The sequence below is a fragment of the Microcaecilia unicolor genome, chromosome 6 (assembly GCF_901765095.1).
Source record: "Microcaecilia unicolor chromosome 6, aMicUni1.1, whole genome shotgun sequence".
NCBI classification, from domain to species: domain Eukaryota; kingdom Metazoa; phylum Chordata; class Amphibia; order Gymnophiona; family Siphonopidae; genus Microcaecilia; species Microcaecilia unicolor.
Window position 1 is genome coordinate 210,383,929 of NC_044036.1, and position 20,970 is coordinate 210,404,898.

Sequence of the window (20,970 nt, forward strand, 5' to 3'; positions counted from 1 at the left end):
CAATGAGTATAGTTTGGAATAATAGGCTGTGAAGCCCTGAGCTCTATCTGTTTTCAGTATTCCCTCTTTAATTTTGATTTCCTGTATAGTATTTTGCAGTTTTTTTTTTTTCAGCTGGGAAGCCTTCCCATTCTCCCCCCCCCCCCCCCCCCCCCCCACCGATTGTATGTCCCATTTTTCTTTTGTAGATCTCTATTTCCATAGCTAACTGGTTGAGCTCCTGCATCAATGCAGTGACCTTTTGACGTCAGATGTTCTAATGGGTCTCGTTTGTTCCACATCCCTTAATGCTTGCTTGCAATTGTTCATACTTATTTAGCTTTACCATTTTAGATCTTCCCCCAGTTCTATGCATTTCTTCCTAACTACTACCTTCATTGCATCCTATAGTGTTCCTGGTTTTATGTCCTCAATCATTCTTTTCAAAATATTCAACCAGGCAGTTTTGCATTTCCTTAATGTAATCTGTGCTGCCCATTCATTCTCCATACTGGTTTTCCTCCTACTCTTACCCCCCCCCCCCCCCCCCCCAGAACTTCATAGGTGCAGTGGAGCATGATCTGAGCTTATCGTGTTGATTGTAGAGGAGTGGATGTGTGTGACGAGGCCATGATCCACTAGTAACAAATCTCTCCTAGAGGAGGCATTATGACTGGCTGAACAGCATGTGTGGTGTCTCTGGGGATATAGTTTTCGCCATACATTTATTAAACAAAATTCTTGCAGATGACCTGTAGTGAGGGGTTCCAAAACTACTGACCTGTCTGCTCGTTCGTTACCCAGTTTAGGTCACCTCCCAAAAGAATAGGTAACCTTGTCAATCAAAGAACTCATTGCCTTCAAAATTTGTACCCTGGTTCACAAAATTATCTATGGTGAAGCCCCGGGATACAGACTTGATCAACTTACCAACTAGAAACACATCAGAATCAACACGAATATATCTAAATCTGCACTACCCAAGCTGCAAAGGACTTAAATACAAATCAGCTTATGCATCCAGCTTTTCCTACATAAGCACACAACTGTGGAACACATTACCAAAAGCCTTGAAAATGATGTACGACCACCTAAACTTCCGGAAATCACTATAAACTAACCTGTTCAAAAAGGCATACCCCTCCAATCCAACTTAAATGCCTAATCCCTGCAACACAACAAAGCTAAAGTACGTAATGGACATAACTCAACTCTTCCGTTGTACGATTCCCTAATGTGCTGTGCCACATGAACTTTATTTAACCACAACATCACATTGTATTCTCACCGGAGCATGCAAACGCCTCTTCGGTACTATGTAAGCCACATTGAGCCTACAAATAGGTGGGAAAATGTGGGATACAAATGTAACAAATACCCCCTTAATCTTGTAAGTATTCCCTGAAGCAAGGGCAATTGTCGTTTTGTTAGGAGTATGTAATTCACCAGGCAGACATTCTTCCCTTCCAATTTTACCTCTAGAGCCCATCCCACCTGATCCCTCCACACTCTTTGAACTTTCCCCACCTTGTCCTTCCTAAACAATATGGCCACCCCTGCATTGTTGGAAGAGTCTCCCACTCAACTAGCATACATCTTCTTGAGTTCCCCTCTACCAGATGAGTCACCTGAATGAGCAAGGTATCTGCCCTCATTTTATCTAGCTCTAGCAGCATTTTCTTCCCTTTTTGAAGGGGTTTGTATTCCCTGCACATTCTAAGACACTAATTGCAGGTTCATAGACACCATCTTGATGTCACACTGTATGCACAAAAAACAGCCCCCTCATATTCATCATTACCAGTTTAAGCAGATATCACCCGTCATTTGTCTGCCCCACTGCATCCAGCCACACCACTGAATAAGCACACTTGAACTGTATAAACTTGTTAACACAGCAACTGAACACTCACAACTTAGTCTGCATCCTCAGTGCCAGCAAATTTGAACCCTGGAGGAAGTGCCACTAATTTGTAATAGTACTTCTGATCACTCAGGTTGCACTAGCAATCCTCTGTCTGGCCTTTCACTATGCAGGAGTCCAAGTCCCAGTGATGGTATCCTGGGAAAAGTATTTAGATTGTCACATGGCTGATATCTCTGTCTCCCATGGAGATCATGGTGAGTTCCAAGAAAATTCTCCTGCCAGCTGCTCATCAGCATCCTTATGGGGGCCATCTAGCACACCCCCTTTTTCTGCTTGATAACACTGGTGTGTGCCAAGAACTCTTACCTCTGGGAAGTACAATTTAAGAACTTTTTTTTTTTTTTTTTACTTCACGTTCCTCTGAGAAACCAATCTGCTCACCCTTCCAGGTTTTGAGCTTGGCCGGATATATCATGGCAATTTGAATATTATAAGAATGAAGTTGATGCTTTCCCAGTTATGGATGCCTTTTTTTTCCCGATTATGGCATGTTTTTTTTGTCCAGTTCTGCACTGTAATCCTGAAAGAACCATATGTTATCCTTGTACTTCAGTGTTCCTTTCTTTCTTTCCATCTGAAGGATAAGCTCTTTATGCCTGAAATTTAGCCATTTGACAACTGGCCTTGGCTTGGCTCCCAGTGGTCGTTGTTGACTTGGAACTTTGGGCCCTTTCCACCACTATTGTGTCTGGCAGGGCTGGAGATGGAAACAAGTCTTTAAAGTTACACAAATAATAAGCCCAGCGCAGGGTGGGGTTCATCCCTAAGCGCCACTCGGTCCGACACGTAAGGAGAGTCTTCTTGGCTATGGCCCTTTGCAACAGTCAGGGGGATTCTGGTATGCTAGTGAGCTTAGATGCAGCGAAGGCCTTTGACCACGTGGACTGGAGTTTTCTGTTCAGGGTGCTGGAGTGGATGGGGTTCCCAGAGGGATTCGTTCGTCCTACAAGAACCCTATATGAAGGACTAGGGGCACAGGTGATAGCAAATGGAGAGAGATCTGAGTGGTTTCCGGTATGTAGGGGAACAAGGCAGGGGTGCCCCTTGTCACCCTTTCTGTTTGACCTGTCCTTGGAAGCTTTGATACGGACACTGAATGGCACTGATGACATTAGGGGGGTGGACATTGCTGGCGAGGAAGTGAAAACGCTAGCTTATGCGGACGACATTTTGCTGGTCTTAAGGGAGCCACAGGCATCTTTGCAGAGTGCCTTGGAAGTGGTGAGGAGATATGGGGCCCTTTCGGGGTTTTCGTTGAACCTTCAGAAGTCATGCGCACTTGCTTTAGATGAAGGGCTACAACACACGTGGCGGGGGAGCTTCCCATTACGATGGGCAGACACAAAACTAAAGTACTTGGGGATAATAATTCCGCGAGATCTGTCGACTCTTTACAAACTTAATATGGGCCCAATGATGGAAAAGATGAAATTAAAATTGACATTGTGGCAGGCTCTCCCGCTCTCTCTGTGGGGGAGGATTGCACTCTTTAACATGCTCATGGCCCCGAGGTGGTTGTACCTTTTCCAGCAGCTTTCGCTGTTCTTAAAGGGGAAAGAAGAAAGGATATTAAATGGGATGTTGCAGAGATTTCTCTGGCGGGGGAAACGTCCTAGATTGCCCCTATCAGTAATTTGTACCCCTAAGGAACAGGGCGGGATGGGGCTTTTGAGTTTAAGGTACCTTTCGATCGCATGTGCCATGAGGCATGTTAATGATTGGTTTCGGGGAACGATGGAGTTTTCCAATACAGTGGCTGAGACGACAATTTTCCCTGGGACACATTTTAGTTACCTCCTTCACATGGGTACCCGATTACCGCCCTCAGCATACCATCGTCATCCCCTATTGCACTCTCTTAGAGCAACTTGGAGGTGGATGTGTAGATGGCACAATTTTAACGCTAGAGTCACTCCGCTGCTTTCCATATGTAACAATCCAGAGTTTCCCCCAGGGTTGGGCGCTAGTGTTTTTGGTAGATGGAGGAGTAGAGGGGTGGTTTATTTGTCCCAGGTAATTAATGAAGAAGGGCAACTTAAAACATTGACTGATCTCAGGGAGGAGTTTGGCATATTGGGCACACACTACTTTGCATATATACAACTAAAACACTATGTGGCCTCTCTCACATGGTCTGACCTCACAGAGGACGTGGTGGATGTCCTTACAGAAAATTATTCGCTTGGGGCACAGGAGTCTGTCCCTTTGCGGTTTCATCTGCAGCAGTTAAAGGACTCTACCCAAGAAATAGATTATACACGGCTGGCAGCAAGCTGGTCAAAGGACCTAGGGTGTACGTTGACTCTGGAGAATTGTAAGAGCTTTATTAGGGAAATTCACCTACAACACCTATCAGTACCACAGTGTGAAAAATTATATAGATTCCTATTGAGGACATATTTAGCACCAAAGAGAGTAGCTCGTATAACGGAAGTTTGTGATGGGACTTGTAGCAGATGTGGGGGTGGGTCAGCCTCATTGGGTCACATGTTCTGGCTTTGTCCTCTAGTACAGCAATTCTGGGGGGATATCCTCCACACTCTGCACTCACAGTGGGGGTGCTCTTTAGTATGTGACCCTATGATTCTATTTTACAGTTACAAGTTTACAGAGAGACCGCCACCTGGGTTTAAGGGATATGTAAAGTGGACGATGTTGTTTGGAATCTTGACAATTCTGAAAACCTGGCGGTCAGATTTGAGACCACCAGTATCACTTTGGCGCTCTCTGATGATTCAACAAATGAAGCTTGACAGATGCAGGGTGCGTACACTGGACAGTGTGGAAGGAGAGGTGTTCCGGAAATTATGGGAACCTTTATGGCTGACCATGCCATCCCGTGCGAGAAGTTATATTCTGAATATTTGACTGACTCACAAAGGGGGGGGGAGGGTTGAGGGGAGGGGGGAGTTATCTGTTTAGGTTTGGGGCTTTACAGTTGGTTCAGATAATGGGAAAGCAGCATGACTGTTATATGTTGAAATATGTTAACTGATGTTTGTGATGTGAACTACAGTACATGTTGTCAATAAAAATGATTATACATAAAGTTACACAAATGCAACTGCATTATTGCATTCCAGCCCCTCTGGAATTCCCAGAATCCTTATTACACAGTCTTGATCTGTTCTCAAGATCATCAATTTTATTTGTTTTTGTATAAGCAAGCCTAGTAACTGAGTCTTGTCAAATCTGGAAATTCTTTGCTTCGATTGTTTCACATGCTCTGCCATGTCCCTTAATTTGGTGAAAAACCCACCCAGGTCTGCCTGAATGTGTGTTAGAGTATCATGAATAGTTGCATTCGCCTCTTATTGTAAATGAAATCATTTCTGTGTCAACTGATTGGACTCCCTGGAATATTGGGTTGTTTTGCCAGTGATTCGGTCTAATGGGCTAGGTCTTGGTGGTGAGTTTGGACCCGTGCGTACTTTGCTGCATCGCCATTATGGGCTTGCATTCTGCTATAGTCTGTTGCTGGGTGATCTTGTTCGATTTTAGGCAGAGATTGCATCGACCTTGTGGATCTGAGTTTCCTGCTTCATCTGTATCATAAGTCTCACTGATAATGGAAGCTTTTGTATCCCCTGGATAACTTTTATTAGCAAAATACTCCTCGTAGGAGCTCTGGAGGAGTATGACTGCTCTCAGCTGATCAACCCATGATCATTTGTTGACCAACAATTGATTCTTGCATTTGCTGGTTCTTGTTTGAAAGGATGTGAACTGTTTCAGCTGAAAATTTGTCAGTCCATCTTGGCCAGGGCTCTTTCTAAACTGTTTTCCCAACTCCTTTGTTACTTCAGGCCATTCATAATTGTTTTTCCAGATTCTATGTTTTAATCATTCCCTTAATTTCTTGTTTGTCTTTAATAGATTGTAAGTTCTGTCAAGCAGGCACAGTCTCATATGTGTTTTGTGTATGGGCACTGCGTATGTCTATTAATGCCAAGGGAGTTAGTAAGTAGGGTAGGATGCAGCAAGTGGGAAGGCATTGAGGGTAGAAAACTGGAATGTTGCTCTAGTCAAGGAAGGGAGGATATGCTTTTGTTGGATTGAAGGGTTTTGTGTCTTGGTGAGGAGGGAAGAAGAGAAATGAATGTCCTTCCCCTCCCCAAATACCCTAATACGTTTCTGTGGGAGAAACTGTTCGAACAGCTGCAGTGTACAAATGCCGATCATTTTAATTTAATGGAGAATGGCCCTCCCTTCTCATCTCCTCTCTCACTCCGACACACAGAACCAATACAGATAGACATGCACACACATGCAGTAGCACATTTGGTTCTCAGCCCAGTCCTTGATGCTAGTTGGGTTTTCAGGATGTCCACAATGAATAGGCATGAGAGAGTTGCATCCATTGTCTCTGATGCATGCAGATCAATCAAACATGAGATGGTGGGTATCCTGAAAACCCAACTGGCTGGGTGTGCCTCAAAGACTGAGTCGAGGACAACTGTACTAACAGGTAAGCTTTGATAATGTGCACCCCTCCACCCACCAAAACAGATATATATGCACAAGATAGATGCATGCATACACAGAGGGGGAGAGATTCCATGATCTGTTTTGTTTAGAAATTTGGCATGCAATTCAGTGCTAGAACCATTTGAACATGGTAAATGACTTGGCACAAGGTACTGGTTAACATGTCTCCTTTTGTTATTCTTTCATTTTCTGCAATCCAGTCTTCTGTCTGCTCAAAAATTGTGCAACTGTTGGGTCAGAATGAGGTGGATCATTGCCAGAAGAAGGTAGTGATGTTGAGCCAGGACAGCTTCTACCGGGTCCTAACGGCTGACCAGAAAGCCAAGGCACTAAAGGGACAGTTCAACTTTGATCACCCTGGTGAGTAGTGTGTACCGGGTGTGTGTGTATGTCGGGGGGGGGGGGGAGGCATGAGCCACTCAGTAACAGGAAGTGTTCTAGTAGTATCTAGTATTCCTTCTAGGCCATTATTGAACCAGTGTCAAATCTTAATTTTTTAAAAATAATAACTGATAATTAAAATAAAGGTTTATAGTGTGTCATGGAATGTCATTGAATGCAATACTGCTAACTAAGAACATATAGAAAAGCTGACCAATCTGATGTTTTAAACTAAACTTCCTCCCAGTCTGTGGATCTGTAAAATCTGTGATCTGCATCAAATGTCTGCAAACTGAACAGAGTCCACACGGTATGTCCCATCATGCAGATAGAAGTTGATATGATAATCTGGCAAAGTAGATGGTACCAAAATCTCTTGAAGCTTCTTATTGCGAGTTTGCATAAATGACTTTTGAGAATAGGCCAGAACTTTTTAATAATCTTTTTGACATGGTGAGAGAGATGAGAAAATTTGTGTGCACACTAGAGCTGGTGGTGCTCTCACTATCGAGTAAAGATTCACGTTCTGTTGTGAGAGCTCTGTGATATCCTTCTCTAATTGATCTCTCAGGGTATCCTCTATTGAGAAATCTGCACGTTTGTGTGCAGACCTTGGTGACTTCAAAGTGCAAGCAGCAAACATCTTAAATCTAGGATTGTGAATAAGGTAGCTGTTTCAGTTCTCACTGATGAAAGCTTTCAAAATGGAGATGTATTTTTATCCGTCTATTTCTTATATATAGCATGAATATGGAGTTTTGTGAATTAGAATATCCAAAAAAAAGAAATAGTCATGATTGTATTGCATCTGAGATCTCAAATGATGGTTTTTAGAGTTGAACTAGGTTTAAAAAAAAGTCTTCAAGACGTGGAATAGATCCTTTCCTTATGATGTCATCAATGTACCATTTATAAACACCGAACTTCATTGATGAATGGATGATCTATGAGGAATGTGTCTTCTTCAAAATGAGTGACAGATGTTTGCTGGGTCTGATGCCGTTGTTGCCCCCTTAATTTGCTGGAAAAACTTAGCTTGGAATGCAAAAAAAAAAAAAAAATGTTTTTGTCAATGCAATGGTTGCTAATGCATGGCTAATGCAAGAATGAACCTATTTGGAATTTGACATGTGGTCCTGTGTCTTAATGTTCTCTCAATGTGCTGGACCTGAACCAAAATACTGCTAAGTGATTCTGATTATTTTATTCTAACTTCTCAACTTTTGGCTATAGGTTTAGCTACATACTCTTTAATTTAATGCTTATTGCTTAATTTGTCCTGTGAATCTATTGTGGTGCACTTCTCTGTCTTCTAACCCTGCCCTCCCCTCCCAAAAAGACAAAAACAACAACAACGAAAAAATAATGCCCTCTTTCCTTTCCTGCCTATCTCTGATAGTGGATAGGCTTTTCTAACTGCTTCTGGTCCTGTAGCATTCTAACTTTGTGAATCTGTATTGTGGTTATAAATTTGCATTTTACATTGATGAAACTGCTATAATTATTGGGAATATTAAAATTTATTTACTAAAGGAAAGTTATATTCTAGTGGAATTTGAAAGTTAAATCAACTGAAAATTCTTTGATCAGACTGTCATTTCTCCTCATACCTAGAGAACTTTTTTTTTTTTTTTTTTTTTTTTTTTTTAATATACAACTCTTGGCTGATTCACTGGGACTTAGTCCCACCCACCCTCCCCGCACCCCAGGGTTTTCCAGTCATATATAGACAAGCCAAAACTCATTAACTTTACTCAGTCACACACAGGCAATTTTGCAGACTGTTAACACCATCATAGTACACCTGTTCATAACCATTTCAACCAATCAGCATGACTTTTATTCTCTGTAAGAATTGTGGTGCTTTAGTTTCAAGGCCAGTCATCTGGAGACTTAAGGCTTGTCGTATCAGTCTTCAGCTTGCTAGTTTAAAACAGGAGCTCAGTAAAGTAAAGCAGGAATTGGATGCACTTAAAGTAGCTTCTAGGACTGCGCAGAATCATACCAACTTCTCACCACTGCCTCAAAAGATAAAACCACCTAAGAATCAATGGTTCACGGTAGGCTCAGGCAGACTTCGTTGTATGACACAGAAGCATCCGCCCTCACAAGTGTTGCCCCTACAAAATTATTTTGCTCCATTAACAGCACTTTGATGATCCTGAAAATAAAACTGAGGCGGAAGAAAAAGCAATGAAGGTGGAACAAAAAGATATGAGGGTACCCAAAGAGAAAAGACACCCCCCCCCCCCCAAAAAAAAAAATCACTAATGTTGAAATTCATACCAGGAAACTGTTGCTACTAGGAGATTCCATTATCAGAGGCATTAACTTTGAAACACAGTTCAAGGGGCCATGCAAAGTGAAATGCCTTCCAGGCTCTTCGGCTACCAGGAGTACCAAGCAAATAGTCTCTATAATCAGAAAAGAAACTAAGGAGACAAACACTGATGTTGTTCTCCACCTGGGGACAAATGACTTGTCCAGTAATACCCCACTTGCCATTCAGAGAGCTTTTCAGGAGCTGGGAGAGGGGTTAAAACCTTTGATACAAACAATGGCTTTGTCTGAAGTACTACCTACCTTTGGGAGGGAGAGAAAAGATAGCAAAGTACTGAGAATTTCAATAGCTGGCTCAAAGCCTGGTGTCACCAGGAAGGATTTAGGTACATAGGAGGATGGGGCAATACATGGAAAAACAAAAGACTATAGTGTAACGATGGGCTGCATTTCACTGTGGCAGGAAAAAAAATCATTGAGGAGAAATTCAGACAATATATTTCTAGGCATTTAAATTAGAAGGCGGGGTGGCATATGAAGGCAGTTCACATCAAATGGTCACCCCCTGCTAAAGCTAAAGACAAGATGCGTCAGTAGAAAGGAAAGCAATGAAAACAACAATCTTAGCAAATCACTTCTTACCAACACAGCAGGAAGTGAGACTAAACAAGAAACTAAACAGAAGATAAAAATTCCACTGAAATGTAGATGGAAAGCGATGACCACAAATGCTCACAGTCTAAGCAATAAGTTCATGACCTTCAAGCCCTGATGTTGGAGGCAGACTTAGACGTTGTTGCAATCACAGAGACATGGCTCAATGGTTCCCATGAATGGGATGCAAACATACCAGGCTATAATTTATTTAGGAAGGATAGAGATGGTCATAAAGATGGAGGAGTAGCTCTGTATGTGAGAAATGACATCGAGGCAACTGAAATGACAGGGACCTGGGGAAAGGAAGAAGCGATATGGATCACCTTAAAAAGAGATTATGAAACCTCTGTCCATGTGGGTGTTGTCTACAGACCTCCGACACAATTGGAGGAACTAGATAAAGGTCTGATCGCAGATATTCAAAAGTTAGGAAAGAAGAAAGAGGTGCTGTTGCTGGGAGATTTCAATCTGCCGGATGTAGATTGGAAGGTTCCATCTGCAGAATCGGAAAGAAGTAGAGAGATCGTAAATGCTTTTCAAAGTGCTCTGCTCAGACAAATGGTGACAGAACCCACGAGGGTGGGAGCGACGCTGGATCTGGTGCTCACAAATGGGGATAGTGTGTCAAATGTCCAAGTGAGTTTTGAATGGCCACCCTCCACTTCAGCTGTCATATCAAACCAAAGTCCTGGATTTCAAGCATGCTGACTTTAGTAAAACGGGGGAATACCTGAGGAAGGAGCTGATGGTCTGGGAGGACGAATGAGAAGTGGAAGGACAGTGGTCCAGGCTGAAAGAAGCTATATAAATATGGCCATAAACCTTTATGTACGGAGAGTAAATAAAAGCAAGAGAAAAAGGAAACCGATATGGTTCTCCAAGCAAGTGGCTGAGAAAATAAAGGCTAAAGAGTTGGCGTTCCTGAAATAACAGAAAAACTCAAGAAGAGGAACACGGAGAGGAATACCGGATGAAACTGAAAGAAGCCAAGAGAGAGACATCTGGCGAAAGCACAAGCGGAAGAACAAATGGCTAGAAATGTAAAGAGGGGTGACAAAAATTTCTTCAGGTATATTAGTGAAAGGAGGAAGACTAAAAAGGGAATTGTGAGACTGAAAGATGCTGCAAACCGCTATGTAGATAATGATGAAGTAAAAGCAAATTTGCTAAATAGATTTTTGTTCTGTTTTCACTGAACAAAATCCTGGAGAAGGACCGCGATTGACTGGCAAAAGTACATATGAGAATGGAGTGGATATAGCACTTTTCACAGAAGAGTGTGTATAAACAACTTGAAAACCTAAAGGTGGACAAAGCCATGGGACCAGACGGGATCCACCCCAGGATATTGAGGGAGCTCAAGAGAGGTTCTGGCAGGTCTTCTTAAAGATTTGTTTAATAAATCCTTGGAGATGGGAGAGGTTCCATGGGATTGGAGAATGGCGGATGTGGTCCCTCTTCACAAAAGTGGTTAGGGAAGAAGCTGGAAACTACAGGCCGGTAAGCCTCACTTCAGTTACTGGGAAAAAAATGGAAGCAGTGCTGAAGGAAAGGATAGTGAATTTCCGGGTAGCCAGTAAGTTGCAAGATCTGAGACAACAAGGTTTTACCAAAGGTAATCGTGCCAAACGAATCCATTGAATTCTTTGACTGGGTGACCAGAGAATTGAATCATGGATGTGCTATAGACATAATCTACTTAGATTTCAGCAAAGCTTTTGACATGGTTCCCCACAGGAGGCTTTTGAATAAACGACAGGCTGAAGATAGGACCTGACGTGGTGAACTGGTTGACGGACGCCAGAGGGTGGTGGTTAATGGAATTGGCTCAGATGAGGGAAAGGTGAGTAGTGGAGTGCCTCAGGGATCGGTGCTGGGGCCGATTCTGTTCAATATATTTGTGAGTAACATTGCCGAAGGGTTAGAAGGTAAAGTTTGCCTTTTTGCGGATGATACTAAGATTTTAACAGAGTGGACACCCAGGAGGGAGTGGAAAACATGAAAAAGGATCTGCAGAAGCTAGAAGAATGGTCTAAGGTTTGGCAATTAAAATTCAATGCGAGGAAATGCAAAGTGATGCACTTAAGGAGTAGAAATCCATGGGAGACGTGAGAGTCTGTGATGGAAAATATTAAAAATTGCTTTTCAGTCTTGCTTTAATCGATAATACATTTTTAAAATCTTCTGTCTTTGACCAAAGGTGATTTTCCCTGTATGTCTCAAAAGAAGAAGCTGATATGAGATAAGGCACATCTCAAGAACAATGTATGAGATAAAGCACATCTCAAGAACAATGTATGAGATAAAAAAAGAACATCTCAAGAACAGGTTTGAGTGTATCTGAAGCCAGCTTGTGCAGGAGGGAGGAGGGGTATGCTTGAGGTTCTGTAGATAAGCTACCTGGCTAGAGGTTTGTTTACCTAAATTGAGAGAGCATATGACTGAAATCTCATGTACATTCCTGGATAAGTTTTAGCTTAATAAAAAGGGGGCTTTTTGCAGAAGAGCCTTGGGGCTCATTCTGTGGATGGATGCATCGTGCAGAAAAGACTTGTTCCTGGTTTGGAGACTTCGGGCTTTCGCTACAACGGGCCCCCCAGCTGATGAGATAAGGGCCTGAATGATGTAATTCCAGACCAGTGATGTATGTGTATCTTATTTTACTTTTCTATAGCCTTCCTTTTAGTAATGTACTCGATTAGTGTGTGTGTGTGTGTGTGTATTTCTTAATCATTGTGATGCAGTAACAATAATGATTTATACACTGATGATTAAAGCTTCAAGCTGTGGTATATTAGTATATAAGGATTCAATATTTAAGGTGACGAGAGTGGTGTCTATGAGGTCACCATCAAAAGAATCCAGCAGGTTAATCATATGTGTGGAGTCACAAACATAAGATGCAATCTGAGGCACATATGGTTTTAAAAAATAATCTTCAAAAATTTAAGAGGGGCTCTAATACGAAGCTGTTTGCAGATATGATGGGTCTACCTGGGGGTTGGTCCAGAGTCTCATGTATCTTGGGCAGGGATGTAGCTACGTGGGGGCATGGGGCCTCCTGCCCCCCGCATCAGGTACCTTGTTTGCTGGCGGGGGTCCCCAATCCCCACCAGCCCAAAGAGTCGTCTTCAGCGCCAGTCGACTCCAGCGCCTTCGTGGTGTGATCTGTTTCTGACGCCTTAGGTCCTGCTCGGGGCTATGTGCAGGACATAAGGCGTCAGAAACAGATGATCACACCATGAAGGCGCCGGAGTCAACCGGCGCTGAAGAAGACTCTTTGGCTGGCGGGGATTGGGGACCCCCGCCAGCAAACAAGGTACCTGATGTTGCGGCGGCGGCCGGGGGGGGGGGGGTCAGCAGCTAAACAGTGCCCCCCCCACCTCGGGCTATGGCCCCCCCACCACCTCGGGCTCTGGCTATGCCCCTGATCTTGGGCAGAACGTAAATAGTGGGAATGGTGGGATGTTCCACCAGTAAGAAGTCCCTCTCTTTTGATGTGATGTATCCCACATTGGTGGCAACAGTAACAGCTTTTGTCTTTGCAATTCTTCTATTGGATCTTGCTTTAAAAGAATGTAATGCTGTTTATCAAATATTTCTCTCAACATCATATCCATTCATATGTTCCAAACATCACTGTAAACTGAGCTGGAACAGCTTGGGGAAATAATGCCCTATGATTGAAGCTAATAGCATGCAAATTTATGCACACTATTAGCTTTGATCATGGGGTTATCTCTGCGGGAGGATTGTGCCCGGGCATGTGCCCAAGGCACAATCCTCCCGCAGAAGCTGTTCGGCAGGTCTGGACCTCTAGCCCTCCATCCTGGTGGTCTAGTTCTCCCCGCCCCCCCCCCCCCCCCCCTCCCCAAGCATGACCTGAATTTCCCTGTACTTTGAAATGACGGTGGAGGGAATAGCACTGGGATATGCTGGTGGTCCTTCCTTACTACATAAGGGAGTGTCAGGTTTGTTGTCAGACCTAAATATAAAGCATTACAATAATCTCAGAGAGAACAAGACTGGCAGAAGTAGGATCTGATTAGTCTAAGCTGTTTTAAGTTTGTACAATGTTTTTTTGCCATAAATGGTTAGTTTGTGGTTCTTTACTGGTAAAGCTAAACCTTTGGATAGGACTAAGGTGTTTGGAGTGTGAAACCACTGCAGTTCAGGTTTGTGGTTCGCTTCAACCTATTCTCGGTGGCCCGGGTTTGAATATGTTCCATACAGCTTGAAATTTCAGAGGTGTGTAATGCCCCTTTGCCTGGGTGCTTCTGGGTCTGGGATGCAAATGGGCTGGAACCCCCGCAAAGGGCAGACTGTCGGACCCTCACTCACTTGACACACGGTGCCTTCCACCCGGGGAAAGAAGTGTTAGCAGGTGGGATGACCTCTTCTCCCCCAGGAACTTCAAAAGTCAGTCCAAATCTCTGTGGGAAACAAGGCTGGCAGTTGAGAGCCCCCTTCCAGTCACTCCCCCCCCAGTGACTGTCTACAAGGACTTAATCAGCTATTTCAAACCCTTGAGCCTCTTGAGTGACATTGATCGATTGTCACTTGAGGCTCAAGGGTTTGAAATAGCTGAATGCTATAAGAGACCTTATAGCCTGATCACTTGATTATATCGGTTGCCTCTGGTTCCTTTTTTCCTCTATTTTTTTTTTTTTTTTTAAATTCTCTCCACATCACAATTTCTTTACTACACTCTGGCAACAAATTCCAGAGCTTTACACGTTGAGTGAAGAAATGTTTTCTCCAATCTGTTTTAAATTTACTACTTTGTAGTTTCGTGTGCTACCTAGTCCTGTTATTTTTCTCAAACGCAAGAAGGGGCAAATACAGAGCCTTCCGTATGCAGCTGATGGAACCACCTGATAATCGCTGCAACATTGTAGAGCCTAAGATCTGGTAAATTAACTCCCCCTTCACTTTTTTTCTCTTTGTATCCAATTCTTGCACGACGAGCTCCCCAGATGGAGATCAGTCTTATACAGTCTTTCATCCTTACTGTTAACCCACAATGGCATAATTTGGAGGGGGTATAAAATTTTGGAGAGAAGAACCATTTTAACTAGGGCCACTCTACCTAGAGATGAGATGGTAAATTCTCTCCAATGGCGACAGAATTCGAATTGTCTCTAGTTTTTCCACATATATTTTTCTTTTACATAATGGTAAAGTCTAAATGAAGGTATACCCCTTAGTATTTCATAGGGCCTAGTGTCCATGTCGTAGGGAAGTCGGGCCAGCGCTTGCAAGCACAGAGGACAGTGCCATGGCCTCCAACTTCTGAAAGTTTGTCTTGAGCCCTGAGAATGACTCAAATTTCTGAATGAGATCAGGGTGGAGATCCCCTGGGACGCCCATCTCAAAAAGATCAACATGTCATCTGCAAAGACGTTGATTTTATATTCATGAGAGCCTACAACAATACCTTGTACCTCCATAGACTGTCTAATCTTACTGGCCAGGGGCTCTGTGGTGAGAACAAACATGGGAGATAGGGGGCAGCCCTGTCTCGTGTCCCGTTCTAGGGCAAATGTAAGAGTCAAACCTCCATTTATCAGTATTTGTGCTGTGGGCTTACTCTAAAGGGCCCGAATCCCGTTCGAAAATGATCCTAATATGCCAAACTGTGGCAGAACCCAAAAGATGTGATCCATAAGATTTTATCAAACGCTTTTTCTGCGTCAAGACTAACAATTATAGTATCTCCTGGGTGCCCCCCCCCCCCCCCCCTTTAGCTTGAATAGCACTCGGAGCACGCAATATGTTTGCAGAGGCATATCTTCCTGGCACAAAACCAGATTGGTCCCCATGTATCAGAAAGGGTAGTACCTTACCCAGTTGGGCAGCCATGATGCTAGCAAACAATTTTATGTCCTGGTTTAATAATGAAATAGGGTGATATGAGCCTAATTGTTCCTTGTTACGTCCAGGTTTGGGTAAAACTATTATGCGTGAGTCAGGGCTCCCGTGGACTGGCCCAGAGTTCACAATGCCTGGCACAGATCATGAAATGGCCTCATGACTTGCGTCCCCAAATGTTTGTAGAACTCTGGTCCCATGTCACCTGGTACAAGAGCTTTTGCTAACTTGAGCTTCTTAATAGCAGCTTGAATTTCACTCCCCTGAATGGGTGCATTTAAAGTGTCTAGCAGACAATGACTTTGGGCTGCAGAATGACTTCATACATAACGAAAAATGGAGATCCTGCAAAGCAAATAAAACAGCGAAGATGACTAATAAAAAGATAAAAATAATAATAAAATTAAAAATCAAACCACAAAAATTATATATAAAAAATCTTCAAATTTGTGTGTAAAAATAGAGCGGTGACACTTTGGTTGTTGAAAGTAAAAAATAGACTTTATTGATCAGTGGATAGCAGGGAGAAAGGGACTTGACACAGTTGTGTTTCGGCCATACAGGCCTGCGTCAGGATTCTTTTCACTGTATGCTGATTTCTTATACTGTCCAAATTGTAGAGGGAATATATGTATCTCTTCCTTATGTAATAGCGTTAGACAATGCTAGACACCAAGACAAGCGGAAAAGATCAGAGCACCGTCTTGTCTCTATGATCTCATAGAGACGAGACGCTGCTCTGATATTTTTCGCTTGTCTTGGTTTCTAGCATTGTATGGCCGAAACACAGCTGTGTCGAGTCCCTTTCTCCCTGCTATCCACTGATCAATAGTCTATTTTTGTGCTTTTATTTTTTATTATTTTTATCTTTTTGTTAGTCATCTTCGCTGTTTTGTTCGTTGTTGTTACTTGAGAAGAGTTTCTTCTGTTTTTTGCGGATCCTGCAAAGCAACACAGCCTGGGCCTCGTACCACAGTTGCAACATGATCTTCCTAAACAGCTGGAACTTTCTCCAAGAAGGGTTTAAGCTCGTCCGCTGTTGTCATAAATATTGTGCGGTTGTCATAGGTAACCTGCATCCTAGCCAGGTATTGGAAGGCAAATTGGATTCCTTTCTCATACAGTTGGCGACAGTAAGGGGCCAGAAGCTTCCTCTGCTCCATGACCCTGACGGGAAAGTCTTGAAATAACATCAGCCGGGTTACTTTATATTCCACCAAATGCTGTTTCTTATAAAGCTCAAGTAACTCTGTCTTGATGGCGTAGTTTAAGAACCGTGATATGACCGGGCACGGTTTCCTAGAGTCTTCCTTCCGCGGCCCCACATGGTGTACATGTTCCATGTGAACAGGGCCTGCTTCTGAGAGGAGTCCCAGCTGCCTGGGCAGCCAATGCTCTGTTAACTCTCTCAGCTCAACTTCAGAAATTGCTCCGGGTATTCCAATAATCCTGAGATTATTCCGGTGACCTCGATTTTCCTGATCCTCCACTTAATCAGTGAGGGATCATACCTGAGTCTCCAGCTCTCCGATAAGGCCCCCCGCCGTAGCCACGAGGTCCTCTTGGGCAGAGATATATTCCTCCGCTTGCTGAATCCGTGCAGTGTGACTGGCGATACTGTCCTTGATTTCATCCATGCCGGCATGTAATTTGGCAAGTTTATTATCAAGAAGCTGTGACAGGTTCCTCATGGACACCTGCACTGTCTTCATACAAGGCCATTGGCTCTGCAGCTTGTTGTTGTTGAGACGGAGTTGGAGACGCCATTTTTTTTTTTTTGGCGCCGAGCTGTCTTTCTCCTTCCTAGGCTACGGTGTTTTCACCAGCATCCCGTGGGAGCCTCGCAGAAGCCCCAACACCACACTGATGTCCACCACCTGCATGCAGCATCCCATGGGAGCCTCGCAGAAGCCCTCAAACCTTCACTTGTGGTGCTAATCCATGAGGATTCTGTCAGTGAAATGAAAATTATGCGATGAAGGGTGTGAAGCTGAGCCCCGCGTTAGCTCTTTTTTTTAATGAAGTAGTAACTTCTCCCTTAGAAATAGATGAGAAAGTATTCCAGTGTTGGTCAGCAGTGATGACATGACTTGTCCCAGAATTATTTCCCTTGAAGGTTTGGTTTGGAGCTCTTTGGCCTGAATATCAATATCTGATTGAATCTGAATGACTTTATTTGCAATAAAGCAAGTTCCTGCGGGGTGGGATTTGGCATTGAAATTGTAGAGTCATGTATGGAGGAGGAGTCGGTCCTTTCACTATGCTAAATGACATCTTAGTGTTCTGGCAGTTATTACCTATAAGGTTGGACTAGTATATTGTCCTGGCTTCTGCAATTTTATTTTTGTTTTGAACTGGAGTTTCCAAGCCTGTTTGTCAGCGTGTTCCTTTCTACTTCTCCAAGCTTTTTCAAAATGATCACATTTAGATTTTAATGTTGATAGATCAGGGGTTGATCATGGAGCAGATTCTCTTAATAGCATTCCTCATTCTTGGTGATGCTATCTTGTCTAGCCCTGATATGGCCAGTGAATACCAAAAAAGTTTTATCTTGATAGCCTCCAGAGGCAAGTCGTTCTTATTTTGAGACGTTTCACGCCAAAAGATCTCTCCGTTGATTTTTGCCTCTAGAGTAAATCAATTTAGGGAGATTCTAGATAAAAGCACGTTTACAGTACTACCTCTAGCAAATAATGATCTTGTAACCCAAAGGGTTAACAAAACTTACTTGGGAGCGCTGGACGGGTCGCGCTGGAGTTCAGGTTGTTTTTGGGTTTGGGCTTCTGCTGGAATTCGGGCGGGGGCCGGCTGTAGCGGCAATCATCTGACTGGGGGTTTTGGTGGGCGGCGGTGTCCGGGTTATCTCTGGGTTTGAGGCTTCTGCTGGGGGTCGGCGTCGGCGTCCGGAGCGGCGATTTTTTTTTAAGTGGCCTGGCAGCACTGGTGGTTTTCGGGCTCAGCAGGGAAGGAGAGGAAGGGGAAGTCTGAATGTTGATTGGCTCTGCGTCGGCGTCTGACGTTGCGTTATGACGTCAGACGTACACATCCGACGCAGGGTCCAGGAGATCATTAATTTTAAAGGGAACCGGCTCTATTTAGTGGGAGAGCCGGTTCTGAAGACAAACTAAGTCGGGGGTGAGACCGGAGATGGTGGGGAGAGTGCTCCGGTGTACTCTCCCAACGTTTTATTTTATTGATGCGGCGGTTTGCGGCGGAGAGAGTGCTGCACGCACTGGGGGAGCGCATGGGGAGTAAGAACAGCTGATGACACGAGTCAGCTGTTGCCTCGAGAATGGAGCGGCAAGAGGCTCGCGCTGGGATTAAAAAGGAGCTCTTCTAGGCTTCAGGAATATGCAGGTATTAAAATTTATATTGTTTGAAGATGCTATTAACATGTAAAAGTTTAAGACTTGTGAAAACTAATTGTAACATGCTGTGAACATGTGTTAGGGGAGTGTGGAATGTTAAGCTCGTGCTAGCAGCGTGAGATAGGGTAAGGGTTCTAAGTTTGACGGTTTGTCAGTTGGGAGGTGAGTGCTGAGCAGGGCAGAGCTGTGTTTAGGAGCTGTGCTCAGCTGAGAGAGAACTGTGGGTTAAAATTTAAGTAAAAGTGTTTAAAGATGTGTTTGATCTGAGTGTGCTGTGAAAGATTAAAAGTGGTACATTTAATTTGAAAGCCCGCCGCGTTTCAAAGGGCTTTAGGGAAAAAATTGATGACTGATTGTGAGTTGGGATTGTAGGTGAATTAAATTTCTCAATCTTGACCTCAGATTAATGTGTTCTGGGCTCTCTGAGAAAGGGGTCCTGAGCTAGTGGTAGCTTGATAGCACTTTAGAACTCTATGAAACATAAATGGTTTAGAAGGAGTTAAAAAGTGAAAAGCTAACCTGAAGGTTTAAGTTTCTAATTGATTATAAAGAAAAAGGTTTTTTTAAAATTTCAACCCTGTAATTTTAAAGAACTACTTAGCACACGCTGATGTTATTAAAATTCTGATGGGGGGAGGTAAATAGAGTAGGGATTAATAATTATATGTTTTTTTTGAAAGCTAGATAGGAAATGTGTGCAGTAGGCACCTGTATTGTGGGGATCAGTTAGATTTTAGGGTTATTGCTTTGTTATAGATTAGAGTAGTAGGTGTCTTCATTCCTGGTTCCTGTACCCTGGCCAGGGTTCAACTCTGCAGCAAGTTTATGGTACCCAACGATTGGCAGAATAAGAAGAAGCAAAATTAGCGAAGGGGAAGTAAATAAAAGTATCCTTTTGAACTTTTTATGGAATAAAAAGAAGAATAGTATACTTACCTTGAAGTCTCCGGAGGAAAAACCAAAACCTGAAAAAGAAACAAAGAATCAATTCTATATAAGGGACTCATATTAAGATATAATCTTTTGCATGTATGTTTAAACTTTAATTTAGGAAATTGAAATGCTACTTATCTGATGTGAAGTCACTCTGAAGTTGTGTCTTATAGAGAATAGAGGGATCTATGATAAATAAAGAAATGTAAGGTTAAGGCTACTGAGGGGTGGAAGTTATTGTGTTCACTTAAGTTCATATCAGAATAAAGTAAACTTTTACTAATCAATTGTTGTTTCAAAGTTTTTTTTGTGCCCTTCTTCTGCCCTGGGTGGAACACTCGGTTCAGACTATATCCTATTTGAACCCAGGAGTGGGGGAGGGGTTACAATCTGACCAGGATACTGCATTCCATACAGGGTTGCTCACTAGGTGTAGAGGGTGTGACCTTTTTCACATGTGGGGATAGTGATCAAGAAAAAATTCCTAGAATGATATAAAAGCTTTGCAATTTGCTAGAGGCGGATTGGTCTTGTCTTCCATGTGCAAGTTTAGGTCACCCAGAATGATAACCTTGGAAAACTGGCAGAAAGCTTGAGAAATCTCTGGTAATATAAGCTCTGCTTTGGACCAAGAACTGTGTGGCCTATATATGAATAGTAGACTGATAAATTAGAAGGGATTTCTTTGTCCTGGATTACATAGCATTACTTCAGACTATGGATTTGACAAGAGTAAGGTGAATTTTTTGTTTTAAAATAAATTATAACCAACTTTCTACTCAGTTTACCCAGATGAGGGGAATTTAGGATTGTGTATCCCTGCAGGCAGAGGTGTGGAATGAGGAGACTATCAATTTCTTTTGACCTGGTTTCAGCTAAAAATATAAATCCCAGATTGTGGGAGATTAGTTGTTGCCCACTGATCTGCGGTTAATATAGTTAAATGGTACGGACTAACGTCATCTATAACAGAACTTGCTTAATTGTTTTTAAGGAGCCTATTTTCCTGTAAGATGTGTACATGGACTGGACTTTTTTCCCCACATTTTTTTTTTCAGTCTGAAATTGGTGTACAGTAGAACAGTC

General features: G+C 43.0%; 1 protein-coding gene across 3 annotated transcripts in view; it reads left to right on the forward strand.

Annotated features, from left to right (window-relative positions):
* Window positions 1-20,970, forward strand: part of UCK2 (uridine-cytidine kinase 2) — a 123,689-nt gene that overhangs the window by 18,069 nt on the left and 84,650 nt on the right. For all 3 annotated transcript variants that reach the window (XM_030206529.1, XM_030206530.1, XM_030206531.1), the window contains exon 2: window positions 6,595-6,754. In XM_030206529.1, the coding sequence (XP_030062389.1) occupies window positions 6,595-6,754 (160 nt within the window). The remainder of the gene's footprint in view (window positions 1-6,594; window positions 6,755-20,970) is intronic.